The sequence below is a fragment of the Orcinus orca genome, chromosome 7 (genome assembly GCF_937001465.1).
Source record: "Orcinus orca chromosome 7, mOrcOrc1.1, whole genome shotgun sequence".
Classification (NCBI taxonomy): Eukaryota; Metazoa; Chordata; class Mammalia; order Artiodactyla; family Delphinidae; genus Orcinus; species Orcinus orca.
In genome coordinates this window covers 75,646,874-75,662,102 of record NC_064565.1, presented here as the reverse complement: position 1 = coordinate 75,662,102, position 15,229 = coordinate 75,646,874, and the positions used below count along the sequence as shown (strand labels likewise).

At 37.8% G+C, this 15,229-nt stretch overlaps 1 protein-coding gene across 2 annotated transcripts in view; it reads left to right on the top strand.

The window, feature by feature from the left end:
* The window catches only part of COL5A2 (collagen type V alpha 2 chain), a 189,952-nt gene that overhangs the window by 38,949 nt on the left and 135,774 nt on the right, over positions 1-15,229 (top strand). Inside the window, exon 1 of one of the 2 annotated variants that reach the window (XM_004276926.3) lies at positions 6,779-7,111. The exons of the other annotated variant lie outside the window; for it this stretch is intronic. Within the exon in view, the coding sequence (XP_004276974.1) occupies positions 7,015-7,111 (97 nt within the window). The 5' untranslated portion in view covers positions 6,779-7,014. Of the gene's footprint in view, positions 1-6,778; positions 7,112-15,229 lie in introns of those variants that run through there. 2 annotated transcript variants of the gene reach the window in all.

Below are 15,229 nucleotides of genomic sequence, written 5' to 3'. Positions count from 1 at the left end.
TAGTCAGTAAATAACGGCTATTCAAATGAAAAAAAAAAAAAGTATCTCTAACTTATAAACCAAGAGCAACAAAAACAAACCCAAACAAAACATCCAGGTGGATTAAAGACCTAAATTTGAAATACTTCCAGAAGAAAATACAGGAGTAGGGAGGATTTCCTAGAGAAGACACAAAAAGCACAGACTACAAAGTAATAGATAAAAGTTTTCACATTCTCCATAACTTCTAAATGTGACTGTTGATTGCCTTAAGAGATAAGATAATATTTTGAAAGGTAAAATTGCAAACTTTTCTCAAAATATGACATGCTAAAATATAAACATCCGGATTAAAATGAAAGTTCATATTTTAAGAATTTAAAAAAGAAAATATTTCTAGTTATGCCTAAACGTAAAAAGATATATTTACAATACAAATATTCAGATAGAGCTAACCTATATTTGTAAAGTTTGGATATAGATACCATTAAATTAATTGGTTCATATATTTGTTTACTTGAAAAGCTATTATACTGAAGGCATTTTGAGAGATTCTCTAAGTATTGTCATTTGTTTAAAAAAAATCAGTGATGGCGTTTAAGGTAAAGAAATAAACATCATATAATTTCCTTGAACTTCAGCTCCTTAAGAGAAAAGACTGTGAAAGCAGAGTTCCAAACCTGGACCTAGCCATTTCTTGACTAGTACGTCATTTCTTGACTTGTCTAGTGTGACTTGACACAAGTTATTTAGCTTCTGTGAGCCTCAATTTCCTTTCTTCATCTGTAAAACAGAGAAAATAAGAGGACTTATTCCATAGTATTGATTTGAGGATTAAGTTAATGAGTACATGCAAAGTACTTATATAGTATTTGACACATAGTAAGTACTTAATACATTCTAGCCATCATTATTTTTATTGTTATAGTTATTTTTACAATGACTTTCAGCCAGAAAGAAAGTATATTCACAATATGCAGTCTTTTTCTGTTCAGAAACTATGGTTTTGCTGTTTTATAGCAAATATGTGTAGACAGGCACCTAATCAGTTATGTGTCCTCCTTCTACTCATTTATGTTTCTGTTCCTTGCTTAGGTATTTCTTTGACTAGAACCATCATATTCCTAGTCCTCTGGGGATGACATCTTGTCAATAAATTATTTTTATTTATGCTCACTGTTTCTTCTGTCATGGCCATTCAATCATCAAGTTCTACTGATTCTTTACTAAACAATATGGGTTCAACAATAACTATTAGGCAAATATAAATAACCAGACAATATCCGTAATCTTCGGGAGCTTTCAGTCTGGCAGGGAAATCAGACATAAATATTGTGTGAGGTTAGGGAGGTCCATACAGAACACGTTGGTCGGTTCTATGAAGGAGCAGACTGGTTTGTCAGGGGGGCAACACTTGAGCTTTCCTGGCTCTATCATCTACTTAGTTGGCAGAGGTGTCCTCCTCAAATTTGCACTTCAGCTTCTCATAAGTCATCAGTGAATTTATTTCCACAGTATAGTCTGAATTTCTTTGCTTCTTTCTATTTCCATCATCTCTCATTTGGACTAAAAGTGCTTCCTAACCTGTGTCCTCACTTCCATTCTTGCCTTGCTATAATACATTTCTCACAAGCCATTCAGATTTTTTAAAAATCAGTAAATTAGAGCACGTCACTCCTTTGTTAAAAAACCCTCCTTGGATTCTCACTGCATTTAGAAAATAATCTAAACTCCTATACGTGACCTGCAAGACTTTACTGACAGACCTCATCTACAGCCTTACATCATATCAGGCTAGCCATAATGGCTTTCTTTCTACTCTTTCACACTCAAAGCTTATTCCTATCTTGGGTAAGAGGAATAATGACCTCCCAAAGATGTCCATGGCCTAGTGTCTAGAACCTGTGAATATGTTACCTTACATGTCAAAAAAGGATTTTGTGATATGTGATTAAGGATGTTGAGATGGGGAAATTATTCTGGATTATTCAGGTGGAACCAATGCAGCCACATATGCTATTATAAGCAGAGAACCTTTCCTGGCTAGGGTCAGAGAAAGAGATGTGACCCCAAAAGTAGTGTCAGGGTGATGCTATGTTGCTGGCTTTGAAGATGAGGAACAGGTCACGAGAATGTGGGTGATCTCTAGTAACGTGAAAAGGCAAAGAAATGAATTCATCCCTAGATCCTCTCAAAAGGAGTGCAGTCCTGCTGACACCTGGATTTTAGCTTAATGGGACCCAGGCTTCTGACCTATAGAACTGTAAGATGATGCATTTGTGTTGTTTTAAGGCACTAAGTTTGTGGTAATTTTTATGGCAGCCCTAGAAAATTAATACACTATTCCAGGCCACTCATGTTCCCTGTCCCCTCTGCTTGGAATTCCATTTTCCCCCAGTTCTCCAGGGACAGATCCTTTTCAAATTTTAGGTCTCAGATTCACTATTACCTCCTTACAGAGTCTACTCTTATGGCCTTATCTGCAGGACCCTTCCCACCACTGACTCCTGAGCAACTCTAAAACAACACACTGTTTATTTCCTTCATGGCGTATCCCTGTCTGGAATTACCTTGTTTGCTCACTTATTCTGTTTTAAGCTCCATAGCATCAGGGACCTTGTCTGTGTTGTTCACAGCTCTACTGCAGACCTTGTTTGTGTTGTTCATACTACATCCTTAGTGCTTTGATTAGAACCTGGCAAATAATAGACAATCAACAAATATTTGTTGAATGAGAAAATGAATTAAACTGGGGAGGTGGTTATTTCAGGCAAAGGTCAGAGCCTGAATAAATTTTGAGGTGTGAAACTGCTTATGTTCCTGGGAAAATCTGTGTTTCCAATGGCTAAAGCCAAAAGAGGAAAGTAGAGGGAGATGGGACCAAGAAATAGGCATTTTCCTTCTCCTCCTTCATTATTATTACTGTTACTATTATTTTAAAATATCATGTTGCTATATCATGTAAGTACTTAGGAATTAGTGAATATAAAAAAACAAAATAGACTTACAGGTATAGAGAATAAATTAGTGTTTACCCGTGGGGAGAGGGAAGGGGGGACTACATAGGGGTAGGGGATTAAGAGGTACAAACTCTATGCATAAAATAAGCTACAAGGATATATTGTACAGCACGGGGAATATAGCCAATATTTTATAATAACTTTAAATGGAGTATTAGCTATAAAATTATTGAATCACTATGTTGTACACCTAAAACTAATATAATATTGTCAATCAGCTACAATTTAAAAAAAATGCAAGCACATAATAAAACCAGCAAGACTCAGTGAACAATTGATGTGGGTTGAAGGAGAAGGAAGAGTGTCCTCTGTGTCTTATCTTTGGGACTAGGGTAATTGTGGTAGTGTTCATTGGTATTGAGCTACATGGACTTGTCCAGAGGGAGATGTTCAAGCACTTAGAAATACAGGTCCACAACTCAGGAGGGAAGCCTTGACTGGAAGTTATTAGCATGTAAATGAAAACAAAGTCAAGGGTCTAGTAGTTAAAATAGATCAAGATAATGGGCAAGGAGAGAAAAAAGCTGATAGTACAATACTGGGGAGCACAATAACTTTCTGAAAGGAATTAGCAAAGGAAATTTGACCCCAAAAACAGAGGAGGAGGAGGAGTATGTGGGACCAGGAAGCCATGAGGGGAAATAGTTTCAGTAAGAAGAAGGGAGTAGTCTGAGTATCAAACACAACAGGAGGAAAAAGGAAAGATCTTTGGGTTTATCAACAAAGGGGTATTGGTGTCTCTTGTGGTGCTGGTGATGACATCCTGATGCACAGGGTGAAGTATAACCAGGAGGGGAAGGAGAGGAAGGAGAGGAAAAAAAGAGATGGTAGAAGATGTGGAGTCAAGGGAAACCTTTGGTTTTTTGCTTCTTTTTTTGAAGAAATTGAGGAAGACACTGACAGAGTAATGTCTTGAAGGAAATGTAAAGGGAAGGGATAAAGAGTGCAGAGGGAGGGACTAACCCTGAAGGGTGCTGAGACACCTTCTGAGATTGTAAGTATTGGTATCAAGTAGATCTAAAAGCTAGGAAGCACTGAGAACACTCACTTTGGAGTAACAGAAACCTAAAGCTACCGCTTATTAGCTTAGCAAACTTGAAACTTCTTTGAAACGTAATCCCTTTATATATGACTTGAGAAAATTAATAAATACCCTTTCAGAGGGCTTCCCTGGTGGCGCAGTGGTTGAGAGTCCGCCTGCCGATGGAGGGGACAAGGGTTCGTGCCGCAGTCCGGGAAGATCCCACATGCCGCGGAGCGGCTGGGCCCGTGAGCCATGGCCGCTGAGCCTGCGCGTCCGGAGCCTGTGCTCCGCAGCGGGAGGGGCCGCAGCGGTGAGAGGCCCGCGTACCGCAAAAAAAAAAATAATAATACCCTTTCAGAGTTGCTGTGAAAAATTGGATTAGTAAAAATTGACCCACTAGGCCCATATTATTATAATATGCACAATTCATCGGAATTGTGACAGATTTTTGAGCTCTCCACCCAAGCACTGAGGCCTAGAATCAGTTCTTCAAGGACTGAGAAATGGTCAAGTCTTCCTGAATTCAGCCACATCTATTAAACAGACACACCTGGTCAATACCTGCGTATGTTTTACTTTTTTCCAAATTATAATGTAGAATCCTAAAGCCAAGCATAGAAAAAAAGCCCAAGTCACAAATCTAGCAAGAATAAGAGAGAATGCTAATAATTTATCTCAGCTCTCTTGAAAATATTTGCTCTGCCTCTATCATACCACGTGCTTTTGGTATGATGGAAAGAGGAGGCTGGGACTGGAGGAAACTGTGCGAGGTTGCCTTGGATTTTAAATCTTTCTTATAAAAGCTGTGTTTACATTTAAATTTAAAATAACTATTGATTTGCTGATAATAACTGTTTTAATAACAGATACTAAGATGCTGGTCTGAGCAAGCACTGAGTGTTTATGTACACTGATTCTGCTACAAGTCCTGTTCCTGTTTAGTTATCATCTATGTGCTCTCAGCATTTAGAATACTTTCTGCGAATTGCAGATTCTCCATAAATGTCCTTAGTCTCTGTGGTTCAGTAAAGATTCCACACAAGATGCCTGCAAATTGTGCCAACCCTTTGGTATTGGGGTGTTGATGTCTAAAATAGTTTCAAAGTAGAATAGAAGTGGCAAGCACATGGGGTGAAGTTTTTTTTTCTCTGCATTTTCCTGTTATTCTTTTTGAATATTTAGCAAGGGGTTTTTCAAGTTCTGGCCTCTCTCAGATATTCTAGTTAGAATTAGCAGAAGGGTGATTTTTAGTTCTTACTCAGTCCATTCGTTTAAGTGGGAGCAGGGCATTTAAGTGTGGTGGTGCCAGAAGTATTTAATTGAAATGGGACGTGTTGAAGTGAAAAGCTAGACCGAGGGATACAGCTGCGTGGAGAGTTGACCTCCTCTGGAACACTTCTCTGGAGATTCTAGCTCCAAAGCAAAAATTCAAAGTTTCTTGGATTTCTTCTATGAAGAAAAGTGAGGATAATACATCACTTACCTAATCTTACCCTATAATCTCTCCTTTCTCTGAATTTCTCCTAGGCTTAATGTATCACACACATATGTATATGCTCTCGCTTATATTTCTTGTTTCATGTAAATTTCTTTTCTTAGTGTCTGCACGTGTTCCTTGGAGACAGTGGGTATGCCTTTCACTTACTTTGTGTCATCCTCTCCCTCCAGTGCTTAGTGCAGTGCAGGGTTCCTGATCACTGCTGAGTAATTATAAACCATTGACTCACCTGTGTTGTGTAGAACAGACATTCTGATTCTGGGTAGACTCAAGGTAGCAAACGTATTAGGTTATGTGGAACACTCGGAGGTCATTAGGATCTTGGCAAGCATGAGTGTGGCACAAAAGTTCATGAACAATGCTCTTGAATGGCAATTGCAACTGGAACTACCAAATTCCCTGAAAAGCTGGTTTAGGGTTAATAATACCAACATCTACTTTTATGTAGCTCTTTGCAACTCAGAACTTAGTTAATAATATATTACTTGTTTTAATGTCACTAAACCCTGTCCACTGGTCAGGGCAAAACTCTGTTCTCAAATGAGAAAATTGGAGTGCACAGAGATAAAGGACTCTGTGTTTACAAAATGAGTGAGTGGCAGAGCTGATGTCTGAAGCGAGGCTTTTTGCATCCAAATACAGTGTCCTTCCCATTACTCCACACTAACATAGTGGACTGCTTTTTTACATAATAAAACTCTCTGGGACAAGAAGGACCTGCAAATGTGTTTCTCTAAATAAGAGAGATGGAGAGATAAGGAGACGATCTTAATTCAAAGTATGATGCATTTGTCAAATAGTTTCTTCACCTGGACATTTAACGGTCCCCTTCCAGAATCTGGGTAAAGAAACAGAATGTAGCAAGGGGACAAGAATGAGTCCTCTTTAGTAAAAAGAAAGGGTTAAAATTTGTTCCTTTGAAAGTTTAAGGTGGACAAGGATCCTGAATTATCTAGACACCAAAAACTAGGCTGAAAGTCTGTATTTCCTCCCTATAGGGAAAAAGTGAAGGGGTGTGTGTCTGGGAAAAGGGTAGGGAGGGGAGAATAAGTCTCTTTCCTTCTAACAGGCTTTCTTTAAAAAAAAAAAAAAAAAGGGAAAGAGAAACAAACGTTTGTTTCTGTGATTAAGCCCCATTTATGTTTAAAACATAAATGAAATCGGGACAGTTCAAGGCACTGAGGCGCGTGTTCTGATTTGGTTGTTTACTATCAATCAGACCGTTGCTTGGCAGACACTGGATGGTTATGAGCCTGAACAAGCTGAAAAGGGGCAGGAAAAGAAGTGGAGGCAGCATTCTTCCTATTTAAAGCTGCATCGCTTGAAAAAAGTTTTCGCAGACTGTGCCGGAGCTGGTGCTGAAAAAGGGGGTTTTCAGAGGCTGCCCTGGGGCTGGTGCTGAAAGAAGAGCCCACAGCTGACTTCATGGTGCTACAATAACCTTAGAATCTACTTTTCACTCCCAGGAGGACCCACATGTCTAATATTTAGACATGATGGCAAATTGGGTGGAAGCAAGACCTCTCCTCATTCTTACTATTTTATTAGGGCAATTTGTCTCAATAAAAGCCCAGGAAGAAGATGAGGATGGTGAGTTTGCCGTTTGCTTTCCTTGTGGTGTTTATTGCATAGTTTGGGAAATAGGTGGAATGTTAAGCCTCAGGAAGAGCATGAAGAGGAGGTTCTGATTTGAAGTTGAGAAGGGGGCTGACAGATTTGCACCTGGGAAACAGCTCGGAAGACAATCGGGATGTTTGTAAATCCGGAGCTTCCACATCTGCGGTTCGAAGAGTACACTACTGAATATTTCTGGGAAAGCCTAGGATAAGTCCTTTTGCCTGAATGTGGAGAGTGGGAAGTTTAAAAGAAAAGGAGAGTGCTTAAAACAGAGCACTAAAGGCACTTTTAGTGAGAGGAGTTCTGTTCTGTGGGCTGGAGTTTTCAGAGCAAGGAGAAGTCGCAGCAGAAGCAGGGTAGGGTGGAGTCTTTTTTGTACTGAACTTCAGCTGCTTCATAAAATTCTTTGTTTAGAAAAACCTCTGCAGCCAGTCTGATAACTGATTTTTTCTTTGTTTTTGGCTCCTTATTTTTCTCTCTTTACAGACTTCTACGTCTTTCCCATTTTCATTTGTGATCTTACAATCACTTTTGCTTTCTGAGAGGCAGTCTCGTTTCTTTCCCCATGGCAGAAGTTGATAGAAGCCAGATTTCTTATTTTCCCACCCTACTGACTTGATTATCAGGACAGTGGTGGTTCCCTGTTGGATGGCGGAAGGCAGGAAATCCACATGCCTTATATAATTTATTTATCAAGGACTATTTTATTGGCGTTATTCATTAGACACAAGTTTCCTTTCTTTTTTTAAAATGTGAGACAAATCTTGACTGGTTATCGATTTTTTTTCCTTTGAAATTTGCATATGTTAGGGTTGGGTTCTGTGGTATGTTAAGCAAAAATGCATGGCTGCTATAAAATATAAGAAAATATTTAAATTGGTTCCACTGATTATTAAATCCTTCCCGTCCAGGCCTGAAGTTTCAAATACGGACATGTACTGTTTCATAATAGGCCATTATAGATTTTCATAACAATTTAACATCAAACTCAAGCTTTTAAAACTTAGCATATTTATTAAACTTTTGTTATTGTCGTTCATATATATTTTTGTGTATATATACACATATGTATGCGTGTATATATATTTTTTAATACCTGCTTCTGTGTATTTTTGCTCTGTAAATGTTCATAAAATTAATATAGAGGCCACGAGGTCTAAAAAGCATTTAAAAAGTGAAAATAAGAATCTGGGATGAATACCCAACAATCTGTCCAGAGTCCCATAGAGGGGGCACTTTCTAAAATCTTGGATCTTTTTATGTTACTTTTTATGTTTTTGAAAATGAGACAATTTATAAAAGATGAAACTTCTTCAGTTTCCTTGTAATGTTGTGAAGAGCATGTACAGTTTGGAAGGGTTGGGGAGAAAATTTAATAGGAAGTAGAAGTCAGGAAAGGGGAGAAGTAAAATACAGAAAAATTACAATAGAAATAGAAAAATCTGAACATAAAAGAAGTAGTTGATTCCCCTCCCCCACCAAAACAACCAACAACTTTCTTTTAAAACTTAATTAACACAACTTTCCTTGTTAATATATTTTAAAATAAATAACTTACATTTATAAAGTATGAAAATAATTGAACATGTAAATAAATGTTTCCTATAAGCATATGGAGTAGGCCATATGTTAAAAGACTTTCTCAAATAGTTGTAATTACATTGTACGTGCTTCTGAAAAATGAGCAGAGTTCAATTTTCCTTAATACTAATTTACATAAATGTTAGGAATGTGAGGCTTGATGCAAAAAGTCCCTGATTCCATACCAACTCTGCTCCCCCCCAGTATAACCAAACAGCATAGAAACTGGAATTCCAAACATTATATTTTACAGAAAAAGGGTAATTGCTTTCATACGTATTATAAAAAATAAATTCTTCAGTTTTATAACTCAAGCTAAGAGAATATATGTAATAAAAATTCAAAAGCAAAAGAAAATAGTTATGGTCCTAATTAAAGTTGATGTAGAAAAGAATTCCAGAATCCAGAATATTCAGAGCTACATAACTTGTATTTACTTACCATGCATATTTTGGTTTAAGTTATATTGTGTGGTACTTGGCAATACTTTATTTTCCCTGTTCAGGCTTGTCACGAGCTTAATAGAAGTGTCAGAATTTTGAAACTCCATGTGATTTTTAAGTTTGGGGAAGAGTAAGTTCAGGTAAATGTTTTAAACTAAAGAAATATCTAAGGCACACATGCAAAACAAGTATGTTTTTCAAATTTTAGCTCTAAGTCATATAATGTGGTATTGATTTTATGTGCAAATATGTCCCCTTTGAGGAGACCTATTATCATATGTAAGTACATATTTGTGAGCTTTTATTTTTTTCTTTTCAGGACTTCAAGGTATATTTTTCTTCTGTTTGACTGTGATTATTTTTACTGGAAATTTAAAACATATTTTACTTAGTTACACAGTACCTGTCTGATAAAAATACTTATGAATGATAAAAGAAAGTAAATAAGTTTTAGGCTGTTTAGGCCAAAATCATTACTACTTCTCACTAAATTTTAAGAACTGAATTGATTTTTTAAATTCATAAAAATGAGAAAGTTTGAGAGTTGGGCTAACTTCAGTTGAGACTACTAAGTAAAATTAAGTAACAAAAATGAGTTAAGGTGACAAAATCAGCTTTTCATGAGTTTTTGTGTGTGTGTGTTTATTAGGGGGGTGCTTTGAGAGGTTCCCCATTTGTTTTTTGTAGGAGAAAATACTAGTGCATTTATAGTAATTTTTATATTCCTAAATAAAGGTCTAACACCTAGTGAGCTTATATACATTCTTGTTATTAGAAGTGGACATACTTAATCTTGGAAAATAATCTCCGATATCAATCATTGATTTCAACAACAGAGAAGAAATGGAGAGAAGGGAGGGTGCAGAAATGTACCATTTTATTTCCAGAGACTATAAATGTCAGTGCTTCTCAGAGGCACTGAGAAGGTAGGTAACATCAATAAGTGAAGCAAGCGAGTGTTTGTACGTCAACAGGAGATGGTGGGCCTGTGGAGAACTGAAGATGCATGCCCACTTGAAGACAGTCACATCTAATGTTTTCAGAAAGCATTGCCTAAGCCGAGTGCAATATATTTGAGTGCCAGGTTTGGCTCCTGGACCATAAATTTGCAACCCTCTTGGCAACCCTACACTAATATCCTGGACCCAAGCCAACTTCTGATTACTAAGAGATGAGGGGCTCACAGTCCTTTCTATACCATGGTCTCCTGCATTTTTATTATATTACGTCTACCATTTATCTCATTGTTAAAATACAAATATGAAGAAACTAATGCTTAACACTCAGCAGTACTTGGATGGGATGATTTTAAAGGAGGTACAGAATACAAATACATAGCTTAAGATACTTTTCACTCATAAATTGTTTTAAACTCTTTACTACTGGAATAGATACTTTGAATCATGTAGGATATGCAAACTTTTCTTTTATAGTGGATGTTTTAATCTAGGTCTACCTGCATATAGCAGAATGCAGTAGTTTAAACAAAAAAAGTGGTTCTTTTCCTTATATAAAATAAGCTTCTAGTTAGGTAGTGAAAGGCTGGTATACCAGCTCTACAAAGTCATCAGGGATTCAATTTTTTTCTAGCTCTCTCATATCCCTAGGGTACAGTCCTTGATGTTATGTTCCTAGACAGCTGCTGGAATCCCAGCCATTATATTTACTTTCCTGGCATCTGGATAGAGAATGGGAGACAAAGGCTGTGATTCCCTCTTTTTTAATGGAGACTATTAAGTCATCAGATCATTTCAACTTACTTGAAAGTTGGCTAGAATTTAGTCATATGGTCATACAAAGTTACAAGGACTGCTGGGAAACGTAGTCTTAGCTGGATAGCACTGGCAGTGTACTCTACTGAACAGAGTTATGTTATGAAGGATATAAAAGGGAGAATAGCTATTAGGAGGCAACTATAATCCCAGCCACAATGAGCATAATTGTCAACTAGTGGAATAGATCTGGTTTCAATGGACAGAATATAGTTGAGTAACCTCATTTACCCTGGTTATTGTTCACTTCTGAGCAGACTACAAAGCCAAGAACACGGGATGGCACTTAAATACTAGGTTGTAATTCTTTGCAATTCTTTCCTTATTCTCTTCAGATAAATTTAGAAGTACCTATAACTTTTATTCAAATTAGAACGAGGCTTTATTTTGAAGAGTATCTCTCTATATATGTAGATTGGTAGATTGATAGTTATAGTGAATTTTTATATTGACAAATGCAGTGTATACTTTGACCATGACTCTTTAAGTTTGTTGGTAAGCGATCCACAGATCAGTGTTGAGCTGGCTGCATAAAGAATCACGTGAAGAGCTTGTTGCCAGTATAGATTCTAGGCTCCCTTTGTTTCCAGATTTCCTGATTTGGTAGATTTGGATGGGATCTGGGAAGCTTTCAGGTGATTCTGATTCATGCTGGTGAACCACTGTATTAAATCTGTACCTAACACTCTTGTCTTGATATGACACCATTTGGCTTCCTGTTCTAAGGCTACACGCTGTGACTTTGGCAATAGCTTGCTATTCTAGTCATTCCTTTCACTTATAAGGCTGCTTAATTGAAGTTTGTATATAAACCACTGCAAATTCACCATCATTTCTGGAAAAGCATCTCAAGGCCCAAATCCTCCTCATGGCAGGTTAGGTGAATCATTCTACTATGCAAAGGACACAGACTATTAAAATGTATTTGCAGGTGAATATATAGTTTTCTTTTTCTCTCTTTTACTTCCTGCTCTTCACACTTCTATCATATCAACACAGGCCTAAAACTCATTGTGTTGATCATTCTAGAAATGCACATAATGCAGTATGTAAAGTAAAAACATAAAGAGAAAGCTTTGTTTTGAGAGGAGGAGACTTAGAAGACTGAAGTCATGTTAATCTATTTTTTTCTTTTTTTAATCAAACAGCTTGCTCCTACTTGAAGGATAATTCATACATCATCACTTAGCCTTATATGGAAATTCATAAAATATTTAAAAATGGATTAGTCACTTTTTGACTAATTTTTTTTCTCTGAGATTACAACATTGAAAAGTTTAGATTTACACGAGAGATATAATGATAGTAGGAAAGAAAGACTAAAATTGTTAATTATTAATTGACCTATTGTGTACATTTTGGCAAGTTGAACAAGTTCATATAAGACAATGGAATGGTTGGAACATATGGACGGTTCAGTTTTCCTCTAAATTTCTTTCCATGTAAATTTCATGTGGCTTTTTCTAAATTTCATTTAAGGCTGAAGAACTGTTATATACAAAGAGTATCTATCCTTGGCATTTGCGTGAGAGGTAGTCTATCCAGTGGAAAATTTTGCCTTAAAGTTGTGACTACATTGCTGGCCTTAGTGTTCTTATTTTATTTTATTTTATTGATATGTTTACAACTAAACTCCTCAACAGAAATCAGGATGGTTCCATCATATACTGAGTATATTCTCTAAGGAACAGTATGTCAGGGACATTACAATAGCACAAGATTTTCCTTACTCATGTGTTGCCTTCTACAGAGAAGGCAGTAATATTAACAATATTAATAAATTAATATTAATAAATAATGAACTTTGTCCCTATCAGCTTTCTGGTATAATGTTCAAACTCAAAAATGTTTGTATGCTTTTTTAAAAAAAATTTAGTTTACATCTGAGAAGGAGGAAGGACTGTCTCACAGTTGGTTTCCTTTTTCTTTTCTTTTCTTTTCCTTTCTGGGTGTCTGCTCAATCAGAATTATAAACTCAGTTCCAAGATGACAGTATTCTCGGTGGAAACATTGCTTGCAACATAAGCATCACAGCCTTGTAGTCTATATACTTTAGTAAGTAAAGTAAGCCACAGTCCAACCATCATTGGGAGAACACCGTAGTTCTGGTCCATCTCTGCTATTTAGCAGTCTTGCTACATTTACAGTCCTTTAACTTTACCAAACCTTTGGGTCCTCATCTGAAACTGGAGAATTTATACACACTCCTGTTAATCTGATGGGACTCTTAGAAGGGTCATTTGGGAACTTTACCTGAAGGCACTTTTAGAGCACTTAAATGAGACACAGAAAGTGATATTACAATCTGATTTCAGTCATCACAGATACAAACCTTGGTGGTATATTTTTTACTTTTGCCAATTTTTTCTTTTCCTGTGATTTTTTTTTTTTTTTTTTTTTTTTGCGGTGCGCAGGCCTCTCACTGTTGTGGCCTCTCCCGTTGCGGAGCACAGGCTCCGGACGCGCAGGCTCAGCGGCCATGGCTCACAGGCCCAGCCGCTCCGCGGCATGTGGGATCCTCCCGGACAGGGGCACGAACCCATGTCCCCTGCATCGGCAGGCGGACCCTCAACCACTGCGCCACCAGGGAAGCCCTCGCCAAATCTTTGAATATGTTTTGAAGAAACTTCCAGATTTGTTCTCCTTCTGTACTTTGTTCTCCATCTCCTGGAGGAAGTTGCTCCATTAATCATGCTCTCTTTTCCATAATTCCAACAACTTCCTTTCTATGAGCTCTTTCCCCTTAGCCTGTAAACAAGCTCACCTTTCTCCCAAGGTCTGTGTCTGCCTCCCACCCTCTCTTTATTCTTAGCCCAGCTGCTTTAAAGGAGCAGAACAGTTTTCTGTCTGCCTCCATGCCCTCACTCATCCATGCACTCTGAATTTTGCCCCCTCCATTCCACTTATGCTCTTCTGGTAATGTGTGATGTTACAGTGGGCTCCTTTCACCTACCATTGACCACTCCAACTTTCCTGAAAGGCGGTGCTCTGAAGATTCTCCCTCTACCTTCCTGACCTTTCCCTCTCAGCTTCATGGGCTCCTTCTCCTTATTTATCCCTTAGCACTTTGTTTTCTTATAGGATTTTGTCCACTGGTCCTTTCTGTATATTCTCTCCCTAGAGTATCTAGGAATCTTACTTGCAGGGTTTTGGTTAACAGCTAATTGCTGATCATTCTCAAATCTCTCTCTCCAACCCTGACCGTCCACATCTACTTCAGAATACCCAGTTTCCCACTGGATGGTCCATAACCACTTCAAGTTCAGTGTATCCCAAACTCAATTCATTATCTTCCCTCCAAGACAGGATCACCTTTCTCATGTATTCTTTTTTTTTTTTTTTTTTTTTTAATGTGGTACGCGGGCCTCTCACTGTTGTGGCCTCTCCCCCTGTAACGTCTCCCGTTACAGGCTCCGGACGTGCAGGCTCAGCGGCCATGGGTCACGGGCCCAGCCGCTCCGCGGCATGTGGGATCCTCCCGGACCGGGGCACAAACCCGTGTCCCCTGCATCGGCAGGCGGACTCCCAACCACTGCGCCACCAGGGAAGCCCTCTCATGTATTCTTTATGTCAGTTAAAGGCAAGATCATCCTTCCTGGTTATTCAAGCAAAAGTCTAATCAGTCACTAAACTCTACCATTTTACCTGCTAAATATTCCTCATATATACCTCCTCTCCCTCTCTACTACAAATGCCTAAGTTTAGGCTCTCATCATCATATTGCAGTATTACTACAATTTACTGCAGTAACATCTAACTTTGTCTCTTGCCTCCCATGTGACTACTTCCCAGTCACACCTATAGAGACCCCCTCTGTTGCCACTGTGATATAAAACTAAAATCTGATTACCTCATTACCTTCCTTAAAATCTTCCATTGACTCCCATAACTTGAGGAAAGAATAATGTTCAAGCTCCTAAGCAAGGCATACAAGACCTTCCATGATCTGGCCCATTTCTAGAATTTTAGTCACAGTCACTATCATTCTTTGCCTCAAAATAGAAATTGCCTGTAGTTCTCACCTCTCACTACACACGTGCACACACATGGTTCCTTTTTTTAAGTCTATTTCCCAGGTTCCACTTCATGTCATAAATTTATTTTATGTATTAAGTATATGATAGTTATTCCATGCATATATGCCAATGAATATTTTTGAAAATCTAAAAAATATCTCTCCCACTATTTATTCATTCAAATATGAGTGAACTGATTTCAAATTCAGGATTTTCAAATTATATTTGCATATTCTTGAGCAATTTTCTTGATGGCTCTATGTCCCAGTGCTTTTGTCT